This window comes from Hydra vulgaris, chromosome 08 (assembly GCF_038396675.1).
Source record: "Hydra vulgaris chromosome 08, alternate assembly HydraT2T_AEP".
Classification (NCBI taxonomy): Eukaryota; Metazoa; Cnidaria; class Hydrozoa; order Anthoathecata; family Hydridae; genus Hydra; species Hydra vulgaris.
Window position 1 is genome coordinate 39,032,188 of NC_088927.1, and position 24,170 is coordinate 39,056,357.

Here is a 24,170-nt window from a genome sequence, read left to right on the forward strand (position 1 = left end):
AACTGTCCCTTTTATTTTGATGTTTAGTTTTACAAATGTTAAAATTTTATTTTAATGTTTAGTTTTACTAGTGTTAAACTTTATTTTAATGTTTAGATTTACCTTTTTAGTTAAACTTAAAAAAGTTTTGAGTTACGTTTCATCATAAGAAAAAATGTGAAATAAAATTTTTAATAAGTTTATTTTTCATCTATTTTATTTCAAACATGAGTGTGTAAAAATTAAAAAAAAAAAAACAATAAATTATGTTAAAGCTAAAAATAAATTAAAATAACATTTTTGAAAAGTAAACCTTTTTTATTTCAATTGAGGGTCAAAAACTACATTCTCTATATTTTTAAAACGCCCCCACGCTCTCCACCCTATATTCTCAGTCTCAGTGAAGTAGTATAAATAGAAAATATGTAAAAAAAAAAAGTATATGGCTAAAGATGCAACATTTTTTTAATTTTTATATCATTCGAATAAATATGTTGTAAAGACTTTTTTTTAAAAAAAAAAAATCAAACTTTGTTACTGTTTATATAAAAAGTTGCGAAAATCCATAAGGGGCGCAAAGCTTTTATCTTTGCATGAAACACAACAGTGGGAATCAAAATGCATATTAGTACATAGTAAATAGGCTATCAACCATATCCTAAAATACTTGGAGAATGACTAGTATATACTCAAAACTACATTTTGAGTTTACAACAAGGTATTTATTGTTTTTCAAATGCATATTTTATAATGAAAACATCAAAAAGTACATGTTTTTTGATTTTTTGAGAATCTTAGCTTCTTATTAATAGTTAAAAATAGTTGTAAACTCAAAACACGTACCTTTACAGCCATTAAGACACGTACCTTTACAATCTAGAAGTTTTAAACTTTTTCGTTGAAAGAATCTGAGCAACAAATACCACATTTGATCCCAAAATTGATAAATTTTTGAATGAAATTACGTTATATCTGTCTAAGCCATATCTTTAAAGCAATCTTATTTTTTTGAATATTTTTACTAAGTTTCAATAAAAGTGGGAAAAATTTTGCGGGAGGCATGTTATTTTGGATAATGGAGTGGGAGATTATGAACGAAAACTTTCCACCGTACTGCATTAAAAAAATATATATTAATAATAATAATAAATCTTTTTAAGTTCTAAATCTTCTTAAATTAAAGTCTTAATATTTTTTTTATTGTTATCAAATTGTAAAAGCTTTACGAATTTCAGTTTATTTTATACATTTATTTTTAATTTTTAACTCGAAGGATAAAACTTTGTATAAGAATAAAAAAATATTTTTTCTATTTTTCAAAGGGGCATATGATAAAACATTTTTTTTTTCAGGATTAGAAAGAAAATAATAAATTAAAATATGACAAATATGTTTAAATAGGATCCTAAAGATTAACAAAATTCATTGTAATTATAATGATATAATTTTGATTTGATGTTGATTAAGAATGAAGGAATTTAAGTTAAAAAATGTTGATTAAGAATGAAGAATTTAAGTTAAGAAGGAATTTAAGTTTAAAAAAGAAAAAAAATTGACGTTTTTTATAACTTTTTACAATACAATATATTATAACTATTACATGTATACTTTTTTATTTATTTATATTTTTTGCTTATATCGTGTAATAAATTATAAAATTAGTTTTGCATTAAGCAGCGCATGGAATGTTTTCTCTTATGAAAGCCAAATCGCTTTTCATCGACTGGAAACTTAGTGCAACACTCTTGTAAGGTAGGTCATCACTCACTAAAAGATTTTGAACAGCCTAAAAATAGGGGGAAAAAATAATTAATTTCATAAGAATATACATAAGTAACAACTACACATCATAGGTCTTTCAAAAAAATTCATATAAAATAAGTAACAACTACACATCATAGGTTTTTTAAATAGTTTCACATAAAATAAGTAACAACTACACATCATAGGTCTTTTAAAAAGTTTCAGAAAACAACACAACTTTAAAAGTTACTCTGTTATAAATATTCATAATAGTTAAAATTAGTTTAAATAGTTATAAATAATAACTAAATCTTAAAATTAGATAAACAAAAGATATATCAATATATAATATAAGCTTATATTTTTCAAATGAATATGAATAAACATTTTCGTAAGTTTACCTCAAAACTAATTTTTTTACTTGACATAATAATTGATAGCCAACAAAAAACACAATATTTAAAAAGTTAATATAAAAAAATGTATTGATTGCAGAAACCTTGTAATAAAAAAATTAAAACTAGCTGTATTTAGTCAACTACACAGCACAAAATAATTCTTTGAATTCTAATAAACTTTACAAAATATATCAGAAATTTTAATATTTACTTCAGAAATTTGTTTAAGAATAGCTATAAAGTATTTTTCAATATAAATTTATTTCTGCACATGTTTATAAATATATATATATATTTTAAATATATTTATAAATATATATATATATATATATATATCTAAATTTTTTTAACAACTCTTATAATTTCTGCAGAAATTAATAGAATAAAAATAATTAGAATTACTATAGATAAAAGTGTATATTAAGTAAAGGAAAATTTTTGTGACTCATAAATCAAACACAGTTTAAGATTCAAGAAATATAAACTTACTGTAAATGATGCATTTAAACGTGATCTGTATTCATCAGTTTTACTAGGAATTAGAGAAGCAGTTTCAGTAGAATACTTTAGTTTAGACAAAAATGTTTCCAAGGTCATACCACTCGAATCAATGTTACGAGCCATTGCCTCTTTCTCGCTTTGGACGAATCTTTTACCAATTGCTTCAAAGTCTTCATCCAATTTTTTAGCGCGAGTCACATGAGCTTAAAGTTTAAGCATAATAGATAAACTAAATTTTTCACAAATGACTAAATCATGACCATCATCATGATCATCATCATTATTTCAACAAACTAAAAAATTCCAAGTAAAAAGAAATACCATGAGTAAGACTGTGAGCCAAGAAAACTAACTTTTGGCGCTGTATTTTATTACATTTTGCATGCTTACCTATAAAATAAAAAAATCTGTAAAACATTTTAATATTCATAATAAAAATAATTTAATCATTAAAATCAAATGAATGATTATTGGGAATTAAAATTTATACAAATATAAATAGACTAACATTTTTTAATTGCAACTCTCTCCAAACTGTTAAACTTGTGGTCAAAATCTAAACATTGCTTTTTATGTAATTGCTTTTGATTCTCCAGAAAAGAAAGCATTTCGTTCAATTGATTTGATATTTTCTCATAATTTCGCACAAGTCCTTGTGCCAGTTCGCATTTATTTTTTTCACCTACTATTTGTTGTGCTAAATCATTAACGTCTGAAAAAAAAAGAGAAAAATAATTAATGTCATATTTACAATTCCAAAAAGGAAAAACAAAGTTACTTGACACTTGAGTTAGTCTTGCTTTATATTATTTTTTAATTTTTTAAAGAAAATTCATACATTTAAAACTTGTGATGTAGTAAACAAAGTTTACTACATCACAAGTGTTAAATTTGAAAGGTTATAAATGCAATTGTCCAAATAGGAAAATTTGTTCCCAATTGCAAACAAGGTTTGCAAATACAGGAAGTTATTTTGAATAAGAAGCCAATTTGGTGAAAATTTTCAAAAAAACAATATATCTAGTATACTTATAATTATAAACACCACAGGTTAAATTTAAATTGAAAAAGTATATAAAATATTCAATGCAAATATAAATATTGGAGGAACTGAAGTTTGTATATAAATTGTTTTTGTTAAAATCGTAAGCTTTTCAAATTTGAAACAATTTTAATTGTTATTTCTTCCATATGCCTGCAAAGATGAATTTAAAAATTATACCAGACCTTTATAACATCAAGAAAAGCCTATTGCAGAATACTTGGAAAAGGTTGAACTGGTTTGTAAGGTGGTTTAAGTTGTTCTATCAATTGTTGTCTTTTTGCGAATAGTGCATTCATAGTTTATCAACAGATTGAAGAGACTAATAAAAGGGAGGAAATAAAAGAAGCCTATAAAATAATATAATAAAAGAAGATCAAAGTCTCTAAAGCATTTATAGCATATGAATTGTTTGCAAGAAAACTAAAGCAAAATGAAAAGTATTTATAGCATTTATAGCATATGAATTGTTTGCAAGAAAACTAAAGCAAAATGAAAAGTATTTATAGCATTTATAGCATATGAATTGTTTGCAAGAAAACTAAAGCAAAATGAAAAGTATTTATAGCATTTATAGCATATGAATTGTTTGCAAGAAAACTAAAGCAAAATGAAAAGTATTTATAGCATTTATAGCATATGAATTGTTTGCAAGAAAACTAAAGCAAAATGAAAAGTATTTATAGCATTTATAGCATATGAATTGTTTGCAAGAAAACTAAAGCAAAATGAAAAGTATTTATAGCATTTATAGCATATGAATTGTTTGCAAGAAAACTAAAGCAAAATGAAAAGTATTTATAGCATTTATAGCATATGAATTGTTTGCAAGAAAACTAAAGCAAAATAAAAAGTATTTATAGCATATAAATTGTTTGCAAGAAAACTAAAGCAAAATGAAAAGTATTTATAGCATATAAATTGTTTGCAAGAAAACTAAAGCAAAATGAAAAGTATTTATAGCATATGAATTGTTTGCAAGAAAACTAAAGCAAAATGAAAAGTATTTATAGCATATAAATTGTTTGCAAGAAAACTAAAGCAAAATGAAAAGTATAGCATATAAATTGTTTGCAAGAAAACTAAAGCAAAATGAAAAGTATTTATAGCATATGAATTGTTTGCAAGAAAACTAAAGCAAAATGAAAAGTATTTATAGCATATAAATTGTTTGCAAGAAAACTAAAGCAAAATGAAAAGTATTTATAGCATATAAATTGTTTGCAAGAAAACTAAAGCAAAATGAAAAGTATTTATAGCATATGAATTGTTTGCAAGAAAACTAAAGCAAAATGAAAAGTATTTATAGCATATAAATTGTTTGCAAGAAAACTAAAGCAAAATGAAAAGTATTTATAGCATATGAATTGTTTGCAAGAAAACTAAAGCAAAATGAAAAGTATTTATAGCATATAAATTGTTTGCAAGAAAACTAAAGCAAAATGAAAAGTATTTATAGCATATAAATTGTTTGCAAGAAAACTAAAGCAAAATGAAAAGTATTTATAGCATATGAATTGTTTGCAAGAAAACTAAAGCAAAATGAAAAGTATTTATAGCATATAAATTGTTTGCAAGAAAACTAAAGCAAAATGAAAAGTATTTATAGCATATAAATTGTTTGCAAGAAAACTAAAGCAAAATGAAAAGTATTTATAGCATATAAATTGTTTGCAAGAAAACTAAAGCAAAATGAAAAGTATTTATAGCATATGAATTGTTTGCAAGAAAACTAAAGCAAAATGAAAAGTATTTATAGCATATAAATTGTTTGCAAGAAAACTAAAGCAAAATGAAAAGTATTTATAGCATATGAATTGTTTGCAAGAAAACTAAAGCAAAATGAAAAGTATTTATAGCATATAAATTGTTTGCAAGAAAATAAAGCAAAATGAAAAGTATTTATAGCATATAAATTGTTTGCAAGAAAATAAAGCAAAATGAAAAACAGCAGTTTTTCAGAAGACCGCTACATAAAAGGAGGGTATTTAATAGTGATTATACTCTCTCTCAACTCTATAACTCTGAAACACAAACCTTGACAAACAAGGCCACTGCGCGGAGAAAAAAGTTAAGCGTGGTACTACCAGGGAATTAGTGGAGATCGAACTTGGAAATTTTAAAAAATTAAAAAAAAAAGTATATTTTTATTATTAATCCAAGATGATGTACGAAAAGAGTGTAATTTTGCACATGTCATTGTATGTGCTTGATGCATCAATCAATCAATGGAATGTGCTTGCTGCATCAATCAATAACTATGATGTGCTTGTTGCATCAATTATTCACTGGGATATGGTGGCTGCATTAATTTCAAAATCTTTATGATAACGATGATAAGAAAAAAAATTACATAACTAATTGACAAAATACAGAAAATGTGAAAGAATTTTTAGTCAATTTTAAGCTTTAAGAATATTTTTTAGTTTTAATGGGTATAAGGACAAAGTAGTAATAACAATAACAAAGTAATAACAAAGGCTCTAAGTAGCACATAAATCACAAGATGGTGGCCAATCAACATTGCCATTAAATTAAATAACGCAACCCAGAAACTTGGATCTCAGTAAAGCCATTATTTCTCAAGCTGAATAGCATGTGACACAACCCTGCTGAAAAAATGTGTTTTCTAGTTACATATCACAAGCAATAGGCCATAAAAGGAATTCAAACATATGTCGATAGCAATAAATAGTCACTACAACTGTTTGTCTGGCATCATTTTCAACAAAATATGGACCAATCTTTTATAAAACGCACCAAGCATCACTCACAACCTTGGTTTACACCCATTCAAGGTTCAGTAACTCAAGAACATTATGAAAAAAAACCATCACTAGCATTGGAAAGCGCTTTAACTACTGAAAGAAATAAGACAATCTGGATGAAGAATCTCATACGATTTTATGAGTCACATAGGAAAAAAGAAACTGTTCCACTAGAAGAACAATCACTCGAAGAAAACAGCAGGATACCACGTAAAATCTAAGTTATTGGTCGCAATCTGTTTCCGGGAGAATTCAACAAAGAGAGGCAAGAACACATAAAGCACATTGAGAAAGAAGTAACAAGTTTATGGCAAAAGAAATTAAAATTTCCACATTTATCAATTCAAGTTGTACAGGCAAAAGTGGATCAATAGCTGAAGACATACAGATTCAGAAGAACAGCCCACAAGTATAAGCAAGAACTACAGCAAAACCAAAACTGCCGCCAAATTAGTAACATCTTTAAAGTTATCAACCAACAAAGCAGCAATCGTATGTCAATAGTTATCTCAAGATGGGATCAACATTCAGAAACCTTCACAGTATATTTAGATCAACTATTAAAGCTGTTAAACTTAAAGAAATGAAGAAAACACTACGTTTAGAAAGCTGGTTACTGTTCTTTGAAGGTAAACCTATTAGTGTTGTTAGGTTACAAGCTCTTGATCTACCACAGTTGTTGTTAATGTGATAATAGCTCTTCTTGAGGAATACAGTTTATGGACAAGTATAAAGATGATTTTATCTGACGCTATGAATATTAGTTCATGCCAGAACTTTTAAAGAACCAAAAATGCCTAAGAAGAGTTAAACTCAGGAAAAATGTTTTGGAATCAGGAACCATCAAGACATTTAAAATTTCATCAACTCAGAAACACATAAAAATGTCTAATGAAAAACAAAAGTCTTGGAGATGAGTATGATAATATTATTATATAGTATCAAGAAAAAAGATATTTGGAAAAATTGATAATAAGAATCTAGGCATTGGTTGGTACTTACCACACTTTTTAATTCTCTGTCCCAATAAATCAACTACAAAAGTCAAAATTGTGTTTGATGGATCTGCAAAATACAATGGTAAATCAAATGACGTTATTTATCAAGATCCAAAACTTCAACAAGACCTTGTAACAGATTACTTCAATTTTTAATGTATATGAGAATCAGAATACATAAAGATGATCAAAGATATCAACAAATTTAATGGAGAAATCTGGATCCAACTAAAGAAACTAATGTATTCCAGTTTAACCACCTAGTATTTGGAATCAACTCATTGCATTTTATGGCACAACTTTTAACAAAGAGCATACAATAAATTACACACATAAATTTCAACTGGCTTCTGAAGCTGCTTTTGAAGCAAGGTACATACATGATACAATAGTTTCTGTAGTTAATGAGAAGACAGGAATTCGATTATACAAAAAACTCATGCTACTAAGAATTCAGCAGGAATGTTAGCACAACAAATGGATTTTAAATTCCATTGAAGTTCTTGAAGCAACACCTGAAAAACTTGCAATTAAAGTTGTCTGGAAAGGAAAACCTGATTTAATTACTTTTCATTCTGTTGCCACCAAAGAAAATACACTATATATAAAATGATTTTTGTTTAAAAAGATCGACAACGTAATTCAATTCAATAGAATTTTTTATCACCCTGCATCATTTGCATCAAATGATTATACAAGAATTGTGGATTGACAAAATTAATTGGGATGATGAAATTCCAGATAAAGTTATCAATCATTTTGATCAATGATTTCAAGATTTAAAAGATCTCTCAATATCCCAAGACCTCAATCATAACAATTCGATAAGTACATGTTTTTAAAGATGCATCTTGCAAAGCGTATGGGGCTTTTACTTATCAACAATGTTTATATGACATAGGAGAAGTGACCTATTGAAAGCTTGTGTGAGACTACTACAATCTATCAGTATACCAAGACTTGAGTTAATTGGAACTGTCCTCAGTTTACAACTTGCAGAAAAGATTTTTAAAACCTTGAAGCTTGAAATCAAAGACATAACTATATGCTGTGATAGTTTTAACATTTTCTAGTGGATTAGAAATCAAAGCCAAAAGTAAAAACCATTTGTTGCCAACAGCGCTGGATACATTCAATCAAAGACTGAATTAAAACAATTAAAGTACATACCAACAAAGATTATATAAACAATTAATAATAATTTTTAATACAAAAAATATTAACTTTTACGAGTTAATGGTCTCCAATTTCAAATTTGTACTTATTACTCTTTGGAAACGAATATTAATTTTCTGAAATTTTTTCCACCCATCTCAAGGCTCTTAAGCCCCCCCTCCCCCCTCGATTTAATAATTTTTAATTGCCATCAACAACAACAAAGAAAAAAATCTCAAAAATAAAAAAATCAGAATATGTATATTTATATGTATATCAGGGCTCGAATTAAGCGTATTGCAGTTGCTTTTCACACCTTCACAATCAGTTTTTTATAAAAAAAACTGATTATGAAGGTTTTTGAGCATTCTTTAAAAGTAAAGTTTTTGTCTGAGTTTTTTATTCATAAATTTTTTATTCGTAAGGTCATAAAGTGTCATGCTAATTTTTGAATAAAAGTATTTATATCTTTACTCTCTTGCGCTGAGATTTTATTCAACATAAAGCGCTTTTAAATTTGAATTTTTTTAAATCTCATTGTAGAATATTGTTTTAAAGTTATATTTAGTATGATTTACTGAGTGGTTAAAGTACATCCCAGTAAATTTAACTATAAATTAAATCGAAACGATCAGTTAAGTTACTGAAGTAACTTACAGTTACTCAACTATTAAATTTACTTTTAAAACTTCTTTTTAAACATCTTCGCTTCTAGCAAGGCTGCAAGCCACCACTAACTAAAGTTGGAAGTTACTGGAAGAGAAAAGATGAAGATTGTAGAGCAAGATAACGATTGATAGACAACTTTAAGGATTGCAAATTATATGTATCAGGAAAGCAAGATAAAGGAAGCAAATTCCAAAGAACTGATGTTCGAGGAAAAAAACTAGACGAATAAGAGTTTTTGGAACACTTAGGAACAGTCACAGAAAAAGGATGAGATTGAATTGAATGACGAGTAACACGAGAATGAATTTTAGTAGATGGCACAAGAGACACTAGCTCTTTAGAGCAGTGCCCATAGTCTTTATAGTATTTGTAGAAAAGAGAAAGAGAAGCAATATTACGAAGATGTGATAATGGTTGGAGGTTGGCTGCAAGAGCAGGTCCAACTATGTTTACAATGCGTTTTTGCATCTTGTCTAAAAGAGAAAGGGCATCATTAGAGGATCCGCCCCAGAAATGTCAACAGTATTCCATACAAGACCGAATTTGAGATTTATAGAGATAGAGAATAGAATCTGAAGTAAGAAAGTGTCGAGCTCGATAAAGAGATGCAACCTTAGCAGATGACAATTTTGCAACAGATTTAATACATGGTTTCCAAGTAAGATCGGAAGTAAGAGTTAATACTAGAAGGTGAAGAGTGGATGACTCATCGAAAAAATTACCATTCATAAATATAGGAAGACCTAAATTATTGCAAAAACATTTGGCTGAAAAAAATCGAGTTTTATCTTAATTGAAGTTCACCAGCCACTGTGAGCCCCATGCTGTAGCAGAAGTGAGATCCTTTTCAAGCAGGGATGCCCCCTCCAAGCAATCAGAGAGTGTTAGCTTCCTATCATGACAAGAATAAATGGTAGTATCATAAGAAAACAATGCCAATTTGTAAGAATATCAGGAAGATTGTTAATGTAAATTAAAATAAGTATAGGGCCAAGGATTGAACCTCGAGGAACCCCTGAAATGACAGGATATGAAGAAGAGTGCTGTCCATTGAGGACAACTTTTATATTAGAATTGGAAAGGAAGGATTCAATAATTTTAAAAATGTTACCAGATACAATGTATGAAGAAAGCTTATGGAGAAGAAAACAGCATGCCAAACTTTATCAAAAGCTTTAGAAATGTCAAGAGCCTTGATATTTCTAAATGGCTTTAACTTCTCCACCTTTATCTAATGCACAATAAAACCTATCAGTTATTTCTGTTAGCAAATCAGCTTTAGAACGAGAAGATCGAAATCCAATCTTGATGGTCAGAAAGAAAAAACAACTCTGGAGAACAATTGTGTAAGACTATAACAGGTATGTTGTCCGGGGCACAAGCTATAGAAGAGTCTAAGCAGGATCACTTTAGATACAGAAGCTGGAGTGATACAAATGTCAGGCAATGGAGCAACCTGCTTGTTGGCTATATCAGGTAGAATGCAACTAGTGGAATCAAGAAATGATATTGATGAAAAGTTTTTAGCAAACAATTCAGCTTTATCTTTAGGTGAGGTGACAAAGTCTGAATCATACAAGAGAGGTGGAATTACAGATTTGCCCTTATTATTGATACTATTAAAGATTCTCCAGTAGTCATGAGAGCCTAATTTTTGAGATGAGATATGAGATTTCATGACCTGAGACTAGCGGGCTTTGGCATTAGACAAAACCTTTTTACAATGGTTTCTAGAAGTAATAAACAGACGTCTGTTTTCTGAAGAATTGTTTTGCTGATAGATATGGAAGTAATGGTTTCGACTGGCAATCGCAGCAGCACAAAGTGAGGAAAACAATGGAGGAGAGTGAGGCTTGACCTGGTATCGTTGAGAGGGAATAAAAGATTCCATGCCAGCCTGAATCCGAGAAGTTTTGTAAGAAGCACATTTGTCAACAGGAAGACGAAAGATTTCTACCCAAGAGCCATCGCGAAGAAAATCACAGAAACAATCCCAGTCAGCTTTAAGGTAGTTGTAAGAGGTACAATGATAGGGGGATTCAGATGATAAAGAAAAATGAGATATTATTCTTAGAGAGATCAAACTGTGATCAGAAGCACCTAAGGGTTAAGAAACTGAGCACTGACTAGGATCAGAAAAAAGACATAAATCGAGTAGATTTATGAGAAGATAAATGATTCGGGTTGTCTAGAAAGCGAGTTGGAAAGTTGACTAATTTAAGTTAAGGATTGAGAAAGGCAAAAATTGTGGCTTTATAATAAAAATGCCTGCAGAGTCACTTACACTTGTGCCAAGTCAAACAATATTGGCTGATGGATAAAGAGAGAGGACTTGGTCAATATGATCAGAAATAACATCAAAAAGAGTGCAGTCTTGAGATCAAGAGAGATGAGCCATATAGAACAAAGAGAAAGGCAATAGAGTGAATTAGTGCTAATTGAAAGCACATGAAAGAATAGTCTAAAGAGCACATGCGGGATTTTTATTAAAAGGCCTATATATGCAGTATTTTACCATATATGCTTGATGTAAAGGCCCATACGAAAAAAAAAATGTATATGTATATATATATATATATATATATATATATATATATATATATATATATATATATATATATATATATATATATACTGACCTTATTCTAATAACTGACCTTATTCTAATAAATCATCAATACAAACTAGCAAGTTGAGATAACACTTGTAATTATTAATAATGTTTGTAATACATTTGTAATTATTAAAATTGTAATTATTAATCATTGTATTTGTGATTTGTAATTATTAATACTGTTTGTAATACTTCAAAATAAAAAAGGTAACAATACAATGCAGCGACCATGTTTTTGTTCTGATTTTCTTAAAACACAATTTACCGCAAGCAAATATGATTAGTATTTTATTGTTTGAAGAACATAGCCTAACACAAAACTAAAAATTTTAATTTTTTTATTACTATATATTTTATTGTATAGTAATATAAATTTTTTTAAAATATTATGATTTTTTTTCTAAAATAAATATTTAAAATCTTCAAAAATAAGAAATTCTTTTTATAGATAGTTAATGCTTTTGTTTAATTCGGTTTTTATTTTCTCATCAATTCACAACAGCAAAAATGCCGCTCTAAAAATGGCGCCATTATTGACATAATTTAAAATAAAAGTTTTTATGACATAGTTTCATTTAGCAGTTACTTGATTGAAAGTATTTCATATTTTTTCCAAAAATGCTATTTTTTTGTTTTTTCATTTCAAAAATAAAACAAAATTAAAATAATGAAATAAAAAAATTTAAAGCTATGGAATCTTTATAATTTATTTTAAACTTACCTATAATTAGTAGTAATAAAAATGTGTCATAGATAAAAATTGTTAAGGTGTAATATCAAATTGTATTTGAAAATATTTGCGGTACTCCCACACCTTAATTAAAATAAATTTGTTAAATAATATGGTTCTACGCTATTTTTAAAAAGTTTTATTTGTGTATTAATATAGTTCATAATTCAAAGTTTGCATAAAACATATCTTCTTTAAATGTACTTTTTGCACAGCCATCATCCTTTTTTTAATCTGTCTGAGGACAGGATATTACAGAGTGATTTGTTTATTTACATACAATAATATGAACTATATAAAAATAAAAAACTTTATTTATTATAAAACAAGTTTGTATCTGTTTCGAAACATTACAAAAATGCAAAACATAAGTTCGATACTTATTTATAAAAAACTTAATTTAAAATTTAACACAAAACATTTTTCTTAAATGAATTAAAACGCAATACAATTACTATATAGTAATTGTATTGCGTTTTAAATCATTTAAAAAAACATTTTGGGGTTAAATTTTAAATTAAGTTAATTTAAGTCCAACAATAATAATATGGGTCTGTGGACTTTTTGAAATTTATTTTGTCAACATTACGATTGTTAAAAACCGTTTATGGGTTCATAATTTTTCTTATGAAAAAATATCATAATACGTCTTAAAATATCTACTTTGTTTTCAGAGCAATTAATAATATGCAAAATACTATTATAATTGCGCTCAAAGTTGAAGACTTAAAATCAAGGGATTAATAAAAGTTAATTTGTGCAAACATAAATATTGTAAATGATTGCGGAATTTCTTTAAAATGTAGAAAAAATTAAAATATGCAAAAGGCTCATATTTAGATGAAAAAGTGTAAAAGCCCATGTGGGAATCCCCCATAACCTCTGGGGCCACCACGCCTCTGCCAGGCCAAGCATGTGACTATTGGAGTCTTTACGAATTAAAGGAAGATTACCATCAACACTAAGATCACAAGATTAGACAGCTGAACTCAAATTGGTCTCACAAAGAGCAAGTAGGTCTGGTAAACTTTGCAAGAGATAAGACTCAATAGAAGAAAAGTTACTTTGAAGACCACGAATATTAGTGAATGATAGGTTTAGAAAACTTGGTGATGACAATGATTTTTTGTGTTTTATAGTTTTCGGTACTTTATTCATTTTTAATTTTGTTAAAGAACTTGACTCAAAGCATAGATAGTACTCAGTACACTGTTTAATAGCCCAAGCAATTGCCTCATTACTACTAATAAACCCTGAGCCATAACAAGGACTCCAAATGTGGCCTTGGCAATGCACACCAAAAGTACAAACAGGGACACCATCCATGCGCAACATACCACTGTTAGTACTCTGATATTTTTTAGCTGTTGATGGAATCAGCCTCTCTGAGAGCTACCACAGAGTTCGGGAAACCTGACTACCAGCCGGCCTCAGAACTGAGTTTTAGAGCTGTATCTTCATTAGGAGAAAATAGAATGAGTAGTCATAAAAAAAGAGACACAAGCAAAACCCATGCATTGAGTCAAGAAAATCCAGCATTTAACATCCTAAACTGGAAACAATGTATTAAAAATACATCTGCGCCAGCCTAATAGATGAAGAAGGGGTGTGAGGCTGATCAACAACTTAATATATTTGCAAAAATTAGCTATATAAATGCATCTATTTATATCTTATATGTTGTTAACACATAATATAAGCTTCTAACTGAAAATGATTTTAACAAGAAATCTCAAATAGAGTATAAAAACCACGAGACCATTTTTTAAAAATTTTACTTAAAGCAATATCAAGATCAAACATTTTCCTTAAGTACCCAAGTTGTTTTTAGGAGTTTTATATAAAAAGAAATCTATATGGGCCGACGCAAGTAGGTGTCATGTGGGGTGGGTATCGTGTAGGGTGGAGTTGCCATTACAACTTTTGCTGACTAAAAAAAAAAAAGAAAAGAAAAAAAAAGTTCCTCGTTTTTTATAATTTGCCGACTGCCTTATCGACATTTGCCGACTGGCTGTCTAAATTTACCAACTTACTTGTCTGAATAGGCTTAAAAACAGGGAGTCAAATAAGGGAAAGCATAAAGCAAAGATAAATATAACACTATAAATAGTATTTTGAAAACTTAGATAATAAAGGTTTTAAAAATTTTACACGAAATTTTCAAAACAACTTTAAAATGGAAAAAAATTCTTTTGTAAACAATTCTTGGAAATATTTAAATCTTGTCTTGTAATGATTTGTGTTTTCTGTTGTTTTAAAAATATTAATAAATGAAAAGCATACCAACTGATTCATTTTTTGAAAAATTAAATTCAAGAGTGTAGTCTGGATATATATCCAAAGCATCAAGAACATCTACATCGGTTAGTGATACAATATGATTCTCATTGTAAATCTGACGTTTTATTTCATCCATTGTTATGTTTTTGTAAAGATTATTCTAAATTAAAATAAAAAATTAAAATAAATACAAAGATCTAATCAATGTTACACAAGTATTAAAATCACAAATTGGAAACAAATTGCATTGAAAATACCTTTCTAGTAATTCCATCACTAATATCATTGGTCATTTCATCACTATCAACATCATCCATGTTAACCTGTTCTTTTAGCTTCTTTGATTTTTTTTCAATCCAGAGTTTTTTTTTGCTTAACTAAATAGTGATTTTTAAAATATTTATTAAAAGTTGTTTTATGCTATAATTCAATTAAAAATAACACAAAAAAACACACTTAATAACACAAAATAACACCAAAAAAAAAAAAAAACACATACTTCTTTAACTTTTTTGCCATAAAAACCAAATTTAGATTTTATTACTTCAATATTTTCTTCAAGTGCTTCTATTCCGGAGTAAAAAAAGTCACTAATCTTTTTAGCAATTGCGCTTATAAATCCCGTCTGAAAACAAATATCAATATCAATCAACTTTTGACTACCAACAACTGTAACATTTACTTTGACACCAAAACAAGCTTTTGATGCTATTTCAAGTGAAGTGTTAAAGCAAACCAGATGTATATCAATAATTTTTTTAACTAAAGACACTGCAGCATCTTTCACTATTTCAAATCCAGCCTTTACTCCTTCATATGCGTCATTTGCAACATCTACAATTTTATTGCCCACTGTAATGAAACCTTCTTTTGCAGTATTGAGAAGCTTTTCCCCTTGTTCCTTTATCCAATCAAAAGGTCCGAAAAATTCTTCAAAAGATTCATAGACCATTGAACGCACCTTAAAAGTATTAAAGTTTATATTTGAAACAAGTAACTAAAACATTTAATATACATTTTTTTAATTAGATTTAATTTATTTCTTTTTATTAAATGAACCTTTTTTTGTGTTTGAACTTTTTGTTAATTTTGTTAATAAAGTACTCAAAAAATATTCTAATATTAATTTTTTTTTACATTTTGTTTTTTTTTCTTTCCTTCAATTTTTATAGATGCTTCTCCTTTGTCAAGTAGGCAATTTGCAGAGCACCAGTTTTTTGCAAAGTATCCAGTTTCTAACACATAAAAACACAAAAATAATTAAAACATTCATTTTTTTTAAAAAAGTTATTTTAAAAACAAAATTTTATTATTATTTTTACATCAGACTTTTAAAAAAAATTTATACTCCTATGACATTGATCTGTGCAACTACTTCCAACTTTACTTTGATATTCTTCAATTTTTCCAAAAGTTACAGTCATCTTATCAAAAAGTTTATTTCTAATATTACTTAAAGATTCTTTTTTTGAAACAAATTCATTATGCTGAGCAGCTAAAAAATTTAAAAGAAAATTTTTATAACTACAAAAATATTGTGAGCAACAAATCACATTTTATATTTAAAAACTTCCACACGAGACATAAATATGATAAAATGTAATTGAAAAATGCAAATTTTTAAAACTTTAGAAAAATAAAACAAAATAAAAATGGTTTTAAAACCGTTAAGTAATTTAAATAACTACAATTCTAAAAAAAAAAAAGAAATAAAAATTATAGAAACTTTTAAATAAAGCTTGTTTTTTTTTATTAATGTTTATTTATATATTACATTTAATAATAAGTTTTATAATTAATTTTTATATTATATATTACATTAACTTTATATTTTTAACAAAACTATAAATTTTTAACTCAATGTTTAAACTATGTTTAAACTTAATGTTTTATGTTTAAACTTAATGTTTAAACTCAATGTTTTATTTTTTTAACTTAATGTTTAATTTTAATGTTTTATTTTCTCTGTCTTGTAATGATTTACAGCTCTAGCTGTAAACATTCATTAAACATTCAAGATTTTCACTTAGTTCACTAAAAAATTATGTTTGATTAATTTTTGAAACTTATCTGCAATTTGACGGCTTTAAATTTTTCTGCTGCAAGCTGTGTTTGCAAATAATATTCACCAGAATTTTTTCTCAAAATGTTTAAAATAAATTTCAAAGTAATAAACTAAGTTTATCTATCTTGTAGACAATTTTATCTTAAGGTCTGCATTATGAACTCTATCTCCTCCATTACATTTTAAATTTAATGAAGATTCATTAAAGTGTTGATACAATGCTGCATATTATTCCAAACAGCCATTACATATTGTGCACTAGATGACACCCATCTGGTATCTAGAACTCATCAAAAGCAAAAGAGACCCAATTATGCATTAAACAATTTTCAAAACCTAGAAACCAAATTCATCTGGTATCTAGAACTCATCAAAAGCAAAAGAGACCCAATTATGCAATAAAAAATTTTCAAAACCTAGAAAATGTAAAGCAATTATATAGAGTTAGCTATAGAAGAAGCTTCTGTATTTTTTAATTAATAAGGTCAAAAAATATGCTATTAATAATATTTATTTCTGGAATTTCCTCTTGCAAACAGATTGACAGAGCAGATGTTTTGCTTTTTTGTAGTAGTTTCATCATTAGTCCTATTTTACTATTGCTATGTAATATATATTATATTGTAATAATAATACATAATATTGCTATGTAATATATATGGTTTACAAGTATTGTAGGCATTTGATCAGAAATATGATGGACAATATCAGCACATGCATGATCAATTTTTAAAAATGTCTAAACCATTTTCTAACTGCAAAGATATTTGTTCTTTCAAAATAGAAAATGAACAAGTCAGTTTTGCAATGTTATGCAAAGTGCAAATTAAGTGGTAGGTAGTTTTGAACAGATTTGTATTTTCGAACTAAAAATCTCTATGGCTCCATTTTTGGACTGAGAAACAATTTTATAAACTTCCTCATTTTTTGACTGAGAAACAATTTTACAAGCTTCCTCATTTTTTGACTGAGAAACAATTTTACAAGCTTCCTCATTTGCAGCTGTTAGTTTATGATACAAAAGCTTTTTCCTCATCGATTGGTAATTTTTGTTTCACCATACTCTAGTATTCACTCACTAGCAAATTTATATCTTTTAAATAGTTTTTTCAGTACCTAAATAATTTGCAGAATTACAAACAGTGATCTTGTATATCCTTACCTCAATGTTGTCACATTGTGGATAGGTTATCAATACATGATGATTTGGTCATTTCTTTATTTGCTTAGTGGTGTTGTCTGAATCACTTCTATAACTATCCATGCCTAATATTCTTTTCATTCCCCTTACTAATCATTTATCCATCTTTGTAATTAGCGATAAATAATTTTTTTAACTTGAAAAGTTCAATGTCATGGAAAACTTATGCGTCCTAATTTTTATTCCACAAAAAATTTTATGTAATGAAAAGTGAATGCCTTTTCATTTATATAAAAAAAATTTATAAAAATGGAAAGTGAAAAGTGAATATAAAGCAGTTTAATAAGAATCAAAAAAAAAAATGAAAAAGGAAAAATATCTTATAAATAATATAAAACAATTATTTGATCTTTAATGAAAGGTGAAAGATTAGCGTGTGAACAGAGGCATAACTTCAGTTTTGAGGTCTGAAAGCAAGCAGATATAATGCCCCTGGTCCTCTAATAAGATACTTTAAAAACAAAAAAAAAGGAATGACTTATAAAAAATAGTTTAATAAAAAATTCATATTATATTTTACATTAAAATACAAATATGAACATAAAAATAATTTTGTAATAAACAATATAATGTAATAATTTTGAATTTATAACTTTTTGTGCGATTTTATATGGGCAAATTTTTCTATAGCCCTATCTAAATTTATTGATTTTCAATAGATAAAATAGATAAATATTTAAGTCTATTGTTGTCATGTTGCCATAGTATTTCTCAAATAGTATTAAACTAAGTTCATTTTAGAAAAGCCTTTTCCGTTTGATGCTACTGATATTGGTAAAGTTAGATAAATCATTAAAGCCGCAGTAATGTTTGAATAGTCCGATGCTGTGTCTGCAGTAATTTTGAATAGTCCGATGTTATTATATTTATGTCTGATGTTAACATTTTTAATATCTGTAGCATCTCAGGAGGTTACTTCTTGAAATCCTAAAAATGATTCTTTTATATTTACTTTAGATGGAATTTTATTGTTGTCATATTCGATTTCAACATATCAGTAAATTTCACTTAACATATCCTTTTTTGTGGAGTCAATTGTTGTGTCTGTCATGATAGAAAAAAATAGGTCAGATTTTATTTTTTCTGCTATTACTTCTTCTACAATATACTTCCAAGGCACTCAGTCATTTTGTATCGTGCTACTCATATATATTTAATTGCCTCTTTTGGTTTATTTAATAAATGTTTCATAAAGGGATCATGCTCTCCTAGAATAGAAGCAATTTCTCGAAAATTTGTACCATGATTCTTCTGATAATTTATTATGACCACAAAATTATTTCTAGCTAATATAAGGGTTATTCAAAACAATCAATGCAGAGCTTCTACCCAAAATCCTTTTTCTTGTTTTAGAAGGTTTTTAGATACCATGTCAATAACTGCATTATTTTTCCAAATGTTATAGTCAGACAGGCTGATAAATGTTAAGATGATGATTTGTGTTTTTCAATTTTTGTAGATAAAATTTTCCAGTCTCTAATACCTTTACACCAATTTTTATTATTTTCGTCTTGTATTACAAACACGCAACAACATTTGCAATAAACAGCATCTAATTTTATTAAATAGCTAAGCCAAGCTCTAATCGATTTTCCTATTGCGGATTGTTTAAAAAAAAACGTTGAGGAAAAGGATTGATTATTTTGATTTAGATCAAGTGGAAAATCAAAACTTTTTGGATGCTTGGGGCCTAAATCAATAATAATTTTCTTTTCATTTTCAGAAACTATTTTTTCAATATAGTCATACAAATCAAAATTATTAAAATTTAAGTTTGTATCAACATGATCAACCAAGTTTGTATCAACATGATCAACCTGTTTATTAGCATAATTTGGTGATGGTACTAATTCATTTTTATTATTTAAAACATCTTTTACAATATTTAATGCACAAGTATGCACTGTGCATTCACTATCTTCAAAGCTTGTCTCTCTTTTTTCTTCATTAAATAAAGAAATGAATATTAATAACAATGATAATAATTGTGCCACAATTATTATCATTGTTATTAATATTCATTTCTTTATTTAATGAAGATGTAGATGGTTTATCATCAGTAGTTACTTAACAGTTGTTAAATAAAGACTTATTTTCTGTTTCAAAAAATGAACGAATTTTTGCATGTTTTTTAACTAAAACTTTTTTTTTGGCCCTTTTTTTTTTTATAGCTCCAATTTCCAATTTTCTTTTTTTATTCATTTTTCAATTTTGCTTACAATATCTGTAATATAAATATTAGAATGTTTAAACTTGTTCAGTGTTTTAGTGCAACAAACACTGTATTTAAAAAAAAAAAAGAAATTTGATTTGTGTTTGTGAGGCAAATAATTGGTAAATACCAGAAATATAAACTCTGTAGAAATATTTTATCAAGTATTCAATTCTATAGGTACCTCACTACTAGAAAAACATAAGAGCAGAGTATCTTACCTTAATTTTAAATCAGTTCAGAGACACTTATTATAGTATAGTTACAGGTTTGTAACAGCACTGAATACCCTAAAGTAAAACTCTATGATGGAGCAAACGATTCATGTCAGAATACACAAACTGTCATAAAATTATTTCCCTCCTAAAAAGTGGGATTTAAAAACTCTTATATTAGGTTAAATCCAAGGCCCTTTGGACATTGTGGCCCCAAAGCAGTGCATTCCCCTGCCTTCCCATAGTTACGCCTTTGCGTGTGAAATAAAAACAACAATAATCAATAAAATACCTTTATGTTAAGGGGATTGGGGAACATCTGAGCAACTATATATATTGATATATAGACCATTAGGTAGGACCATGAGTATAACTTTGCTGTATGTTCTGTAACGTCAAGCCAAATCAAAGATCAGCATGATGAGTGAGTATATAACTTATGATAATAAGAGAATCGCTAGTCGTATATCAAAGATATACAACTGGCTTAGACAATGGATTAGGCACCAGTACATGGAGAATCCCTAACAATAGATTAACTCACCAAAACTTGTTTCTGAGCAGGGCCAGTCCAGTATGAAACCAATGTAACAACAATTTGTTCAAATATTGACACATTTTGTACCAATATAGCCATATCTATATTTTCTCATCAAATATGATAACATTATTACCTATTTTTTTATTTTCTTCATTTATTATCTTTTATTATTATATACAATTATTAATTTAAGACATAGTGAACACTATTTTATTATGTGGTATTTACATTTTATTGTTTATATCTTTGTTTATATTATTTATATATTGTTTATCTATTACATTTATTATATATATTTTTTTGTTTATGTTTGTCCATTTTTAAATTCTCTTAAAATTATTGATGTTGCACATATTGGGAGAGTAGTGTTTGGCATTTCAGTAATAAAGTCAATTTTAGTGCAATAATGACTTATATGATGTATACTAAATTGTTAAAAATCTCTTCTAAAATTATTTTCTATTATTAGCAGAAAAACCCAATTAACAAAAATGAATGGAAATGTTCCTTATTTAAAAATAAATTTTGAAACACGGAAATTCATTTTGCGAAAAGGTTTTATTATGGAAGCCAAAGTATGCACAGTGGGTCGCATATTAGACATTTGGTGCACAAAATTATTTTGATCTTTTTTTTTTTATTAAAACCCTTTAAATGTCCAAAGAATCATTTTGTAGTAAGATATATTTACTTTTATTATAAATTTTAGTTAAATAGTTACTAATACTAAAATTATATAACAAATTTTATGAAATTTAAAAAATGAGCATTTATAATTTAATTTTAAAATAACTGAATAACAAACTCTTCTGGTGGAATAAACTTAAAAAAAAATCGATGCAAAAAACTTTAAAAATAAAAATGAGCACTTCAGAAAAAATGAAACTCTATTATTGATATTATTATGTCCACAACGTTTTTTGAATAAGTCTGTAGCTTATTTATCATCTCTATATATAATAATGTATTTTTTTTTATTTTCAATCTATTGGTCGCACATTCTGAATGATTAATATTACAACATTTTTTTATTATTAAGTCTACTGAGTTCTAAGGGTACTATGCAAATAATCAACAAGCACTCTTCATTCTTTAGACCTTGTTCACTGTTTTAATTTTAACTTACCTGTTTGTAAACACTATATCCTGTATATGAGCACCATCAAAATCAATCTTGCATCTAAACGCCAGTTTACTTACTTTCTTAGCATTGTGATTAGCACAGTAATTAGTACACCTCACAGCCTAGCATTAGCTTAGGAAAGCATTTAGCTTTTAAAGATCTTATAGCATTATATAAAGGATACATGTGGCAGCCTTTTTTTTCAGCACCATTACTTAGAAGCTGGTATGTTGATTTGATATACCACCATTAATAATTGATGCTAAAACTTCATCAGGTGATTATATCACCTGATGAAGTTTTTATATATGGGGTTTTATTTCAAATTTCAGCAATTTTTATGCTAGTTTCATACTTAAACTCACTTCTTAGATTCAATTTTGTTGCATGAAGTAATTTAAGGCTAGTTTAATTACTAATAACATTGTTAAGCTTATTCTTTTTTTTCTGCTACAAGCTTTTTCAAAAAAGTAAAATGGTTTCCCAACTTTATTAACTGATGATGTTGCATTTAATGTACCGTAGGTATATTGAAAATCTTGAGCTAGGTATATCATTAGGAACTAGATTATTGACATATAAGTTTGTAAATATCACCAATCTTTATATTATTACTAAACAAAAAAATTGTTAAAGAAACCCAAAAGTGGAAGTTAGGGGCAATGTATATAGTTCAAATAGGTTGTATACATATTACATTTACTAGTTCAAGTATTTAATATAGGTTCTCGTAGGTTCCCTAAATTATGTGACACTTTGTACAAAATAAAAGTATTAAATGTTAAAAATTTGCCTTGTTAAATCCAGATTATAAGTGTATTATAAATGGTGATCTTTACTTTATATTTTTTTCGTAACGCTTTACTGTTAAATAGTTTAAATATAAAAACTAACTTCATATGCTCATAAAATTTAAAAAGTTACTGTTTACTATAGTTATGCATAAATATTAAAAATTTCACACTTTTTTTGAAAAAAATATTATACTCAAAACAATTTTCAAAATAGTAGAATAGAGTATTAAACCAAGTCCTTACTATGTAATAGTATTATCCATACTGTTTCAAAAAAAGTTATTTCTGAAATCAAAACACGCCGCTATTATACATTTTAAGATATAACAATATTCTAAAATAGTAAATAAAAATTATCTAAAAAAAATTAAACTAAAAAAATTAAAAAAAAAAAAAAATTTTAACACTGGAAACAATCACTAAAAAATTTTTTTTATAAAGGAAGTTTTAAAATTCAATTAATAATATTTATTTCTTCATATATTATTTCTTTATATATTCTTCATTTATTTCTTCATATATTTTATATATTTCTTCATATATCATATATTTATTTCTTATTTTTGCATCCAAATTTTTACGTTTATGAAAATTATAGAATGAAAACTATAATATAAAAATAAATTTAAAGATTTTTAATTTGACTTATTCTAATGCAGTTTCGGATAAAACTAAAGAAACTAAATTATAAAAACATGAATAAAAACTTGGAGGAACAAATTCAGCTGTTTATCTTTCCAGGATATTCGATGAACAATGAATGCTATCCATCAATTGTTTGTCCTTGGTGCATGAAGAAATCTTTAAAGACTTAAAAAGGAGGATTCGCCTCATGGTGAATGGGGAGCTATAGTAGCCAAGGTATATTTAATGATTTTTAAGTCCTAATTTTTATAATTCTTATTTTCTTTCATTTACTTATGAAAGTTCCTTTAACTAGGTTAAGTGGAAAACTCTTTTGAGGAATTCTTCCAGTGCCAATACCATTCTTCAAGACAAGACAATTATTTTACCTAAATCTGAATCAAGTTCTTTTTGCTATACATATCTTGCACCTATCATAATAACTGTAAACCCACCAAAGCAGTGACTAATATTGTTTCATTAGCATTCCTACTAGGTTCTCTTTGAACTGAGCAGGC

The 24,170-nt window shown here is 27.1% G+C and overlaps 1 protein-coding gene across 1 annotated transcript in view; it reads right to left on the reverse strand.

The window, feature by feature from the left end:
- Window positions 1-1,266: 1,266 nt before the first annotated feature.
- Window positions 1,267-24,170, reverse strand: part of LOC101239070 (uncharacterized) — a 154,593-nt gene continuing 131,689 nt past the window's right edge. Inside the window, exons 16-24 of the mRNA XM_065803678.1 lie at window positions 16,226-16,372; window positions 16,015-16,112; window positions 15,377-15,838; window positions 15,135-15,254; window positions 14,881-15,037; window positions 3,130-3,333; window positions 2,943-3,011; window positions 2,610-2,824; window positions 1,267-1,765 (exon numbers count right to left, since the gene is read on the reverse strand). Of these exons, the coding sequence (XP_065659750.1) occupies window positions 1,649-1,765; window positions 2,610-2,824; window positions 2,943-3,011; window positions 3,130-3,333; window positions 14,881-15,037; window positions 15,135-15,254; window positions 15,377-15,838; window positions 16,015-16,112; window positions 16,226-16,372 (1,589 nt within the window). The 3' untranslated portion in view covers window positions 1,267-1,648. The remainder of the gene's footprint in view (window positions 1,766-2,609; window positions 2,825-2,942; window positions 3,012-3,129; window positions 3,334-14,880; window positions 15,038-15,134; window positions 15,255-15,376; window positions 15,839-16,014; window positions 16,113-16,225; window positions 16,373-24,170) is intronic.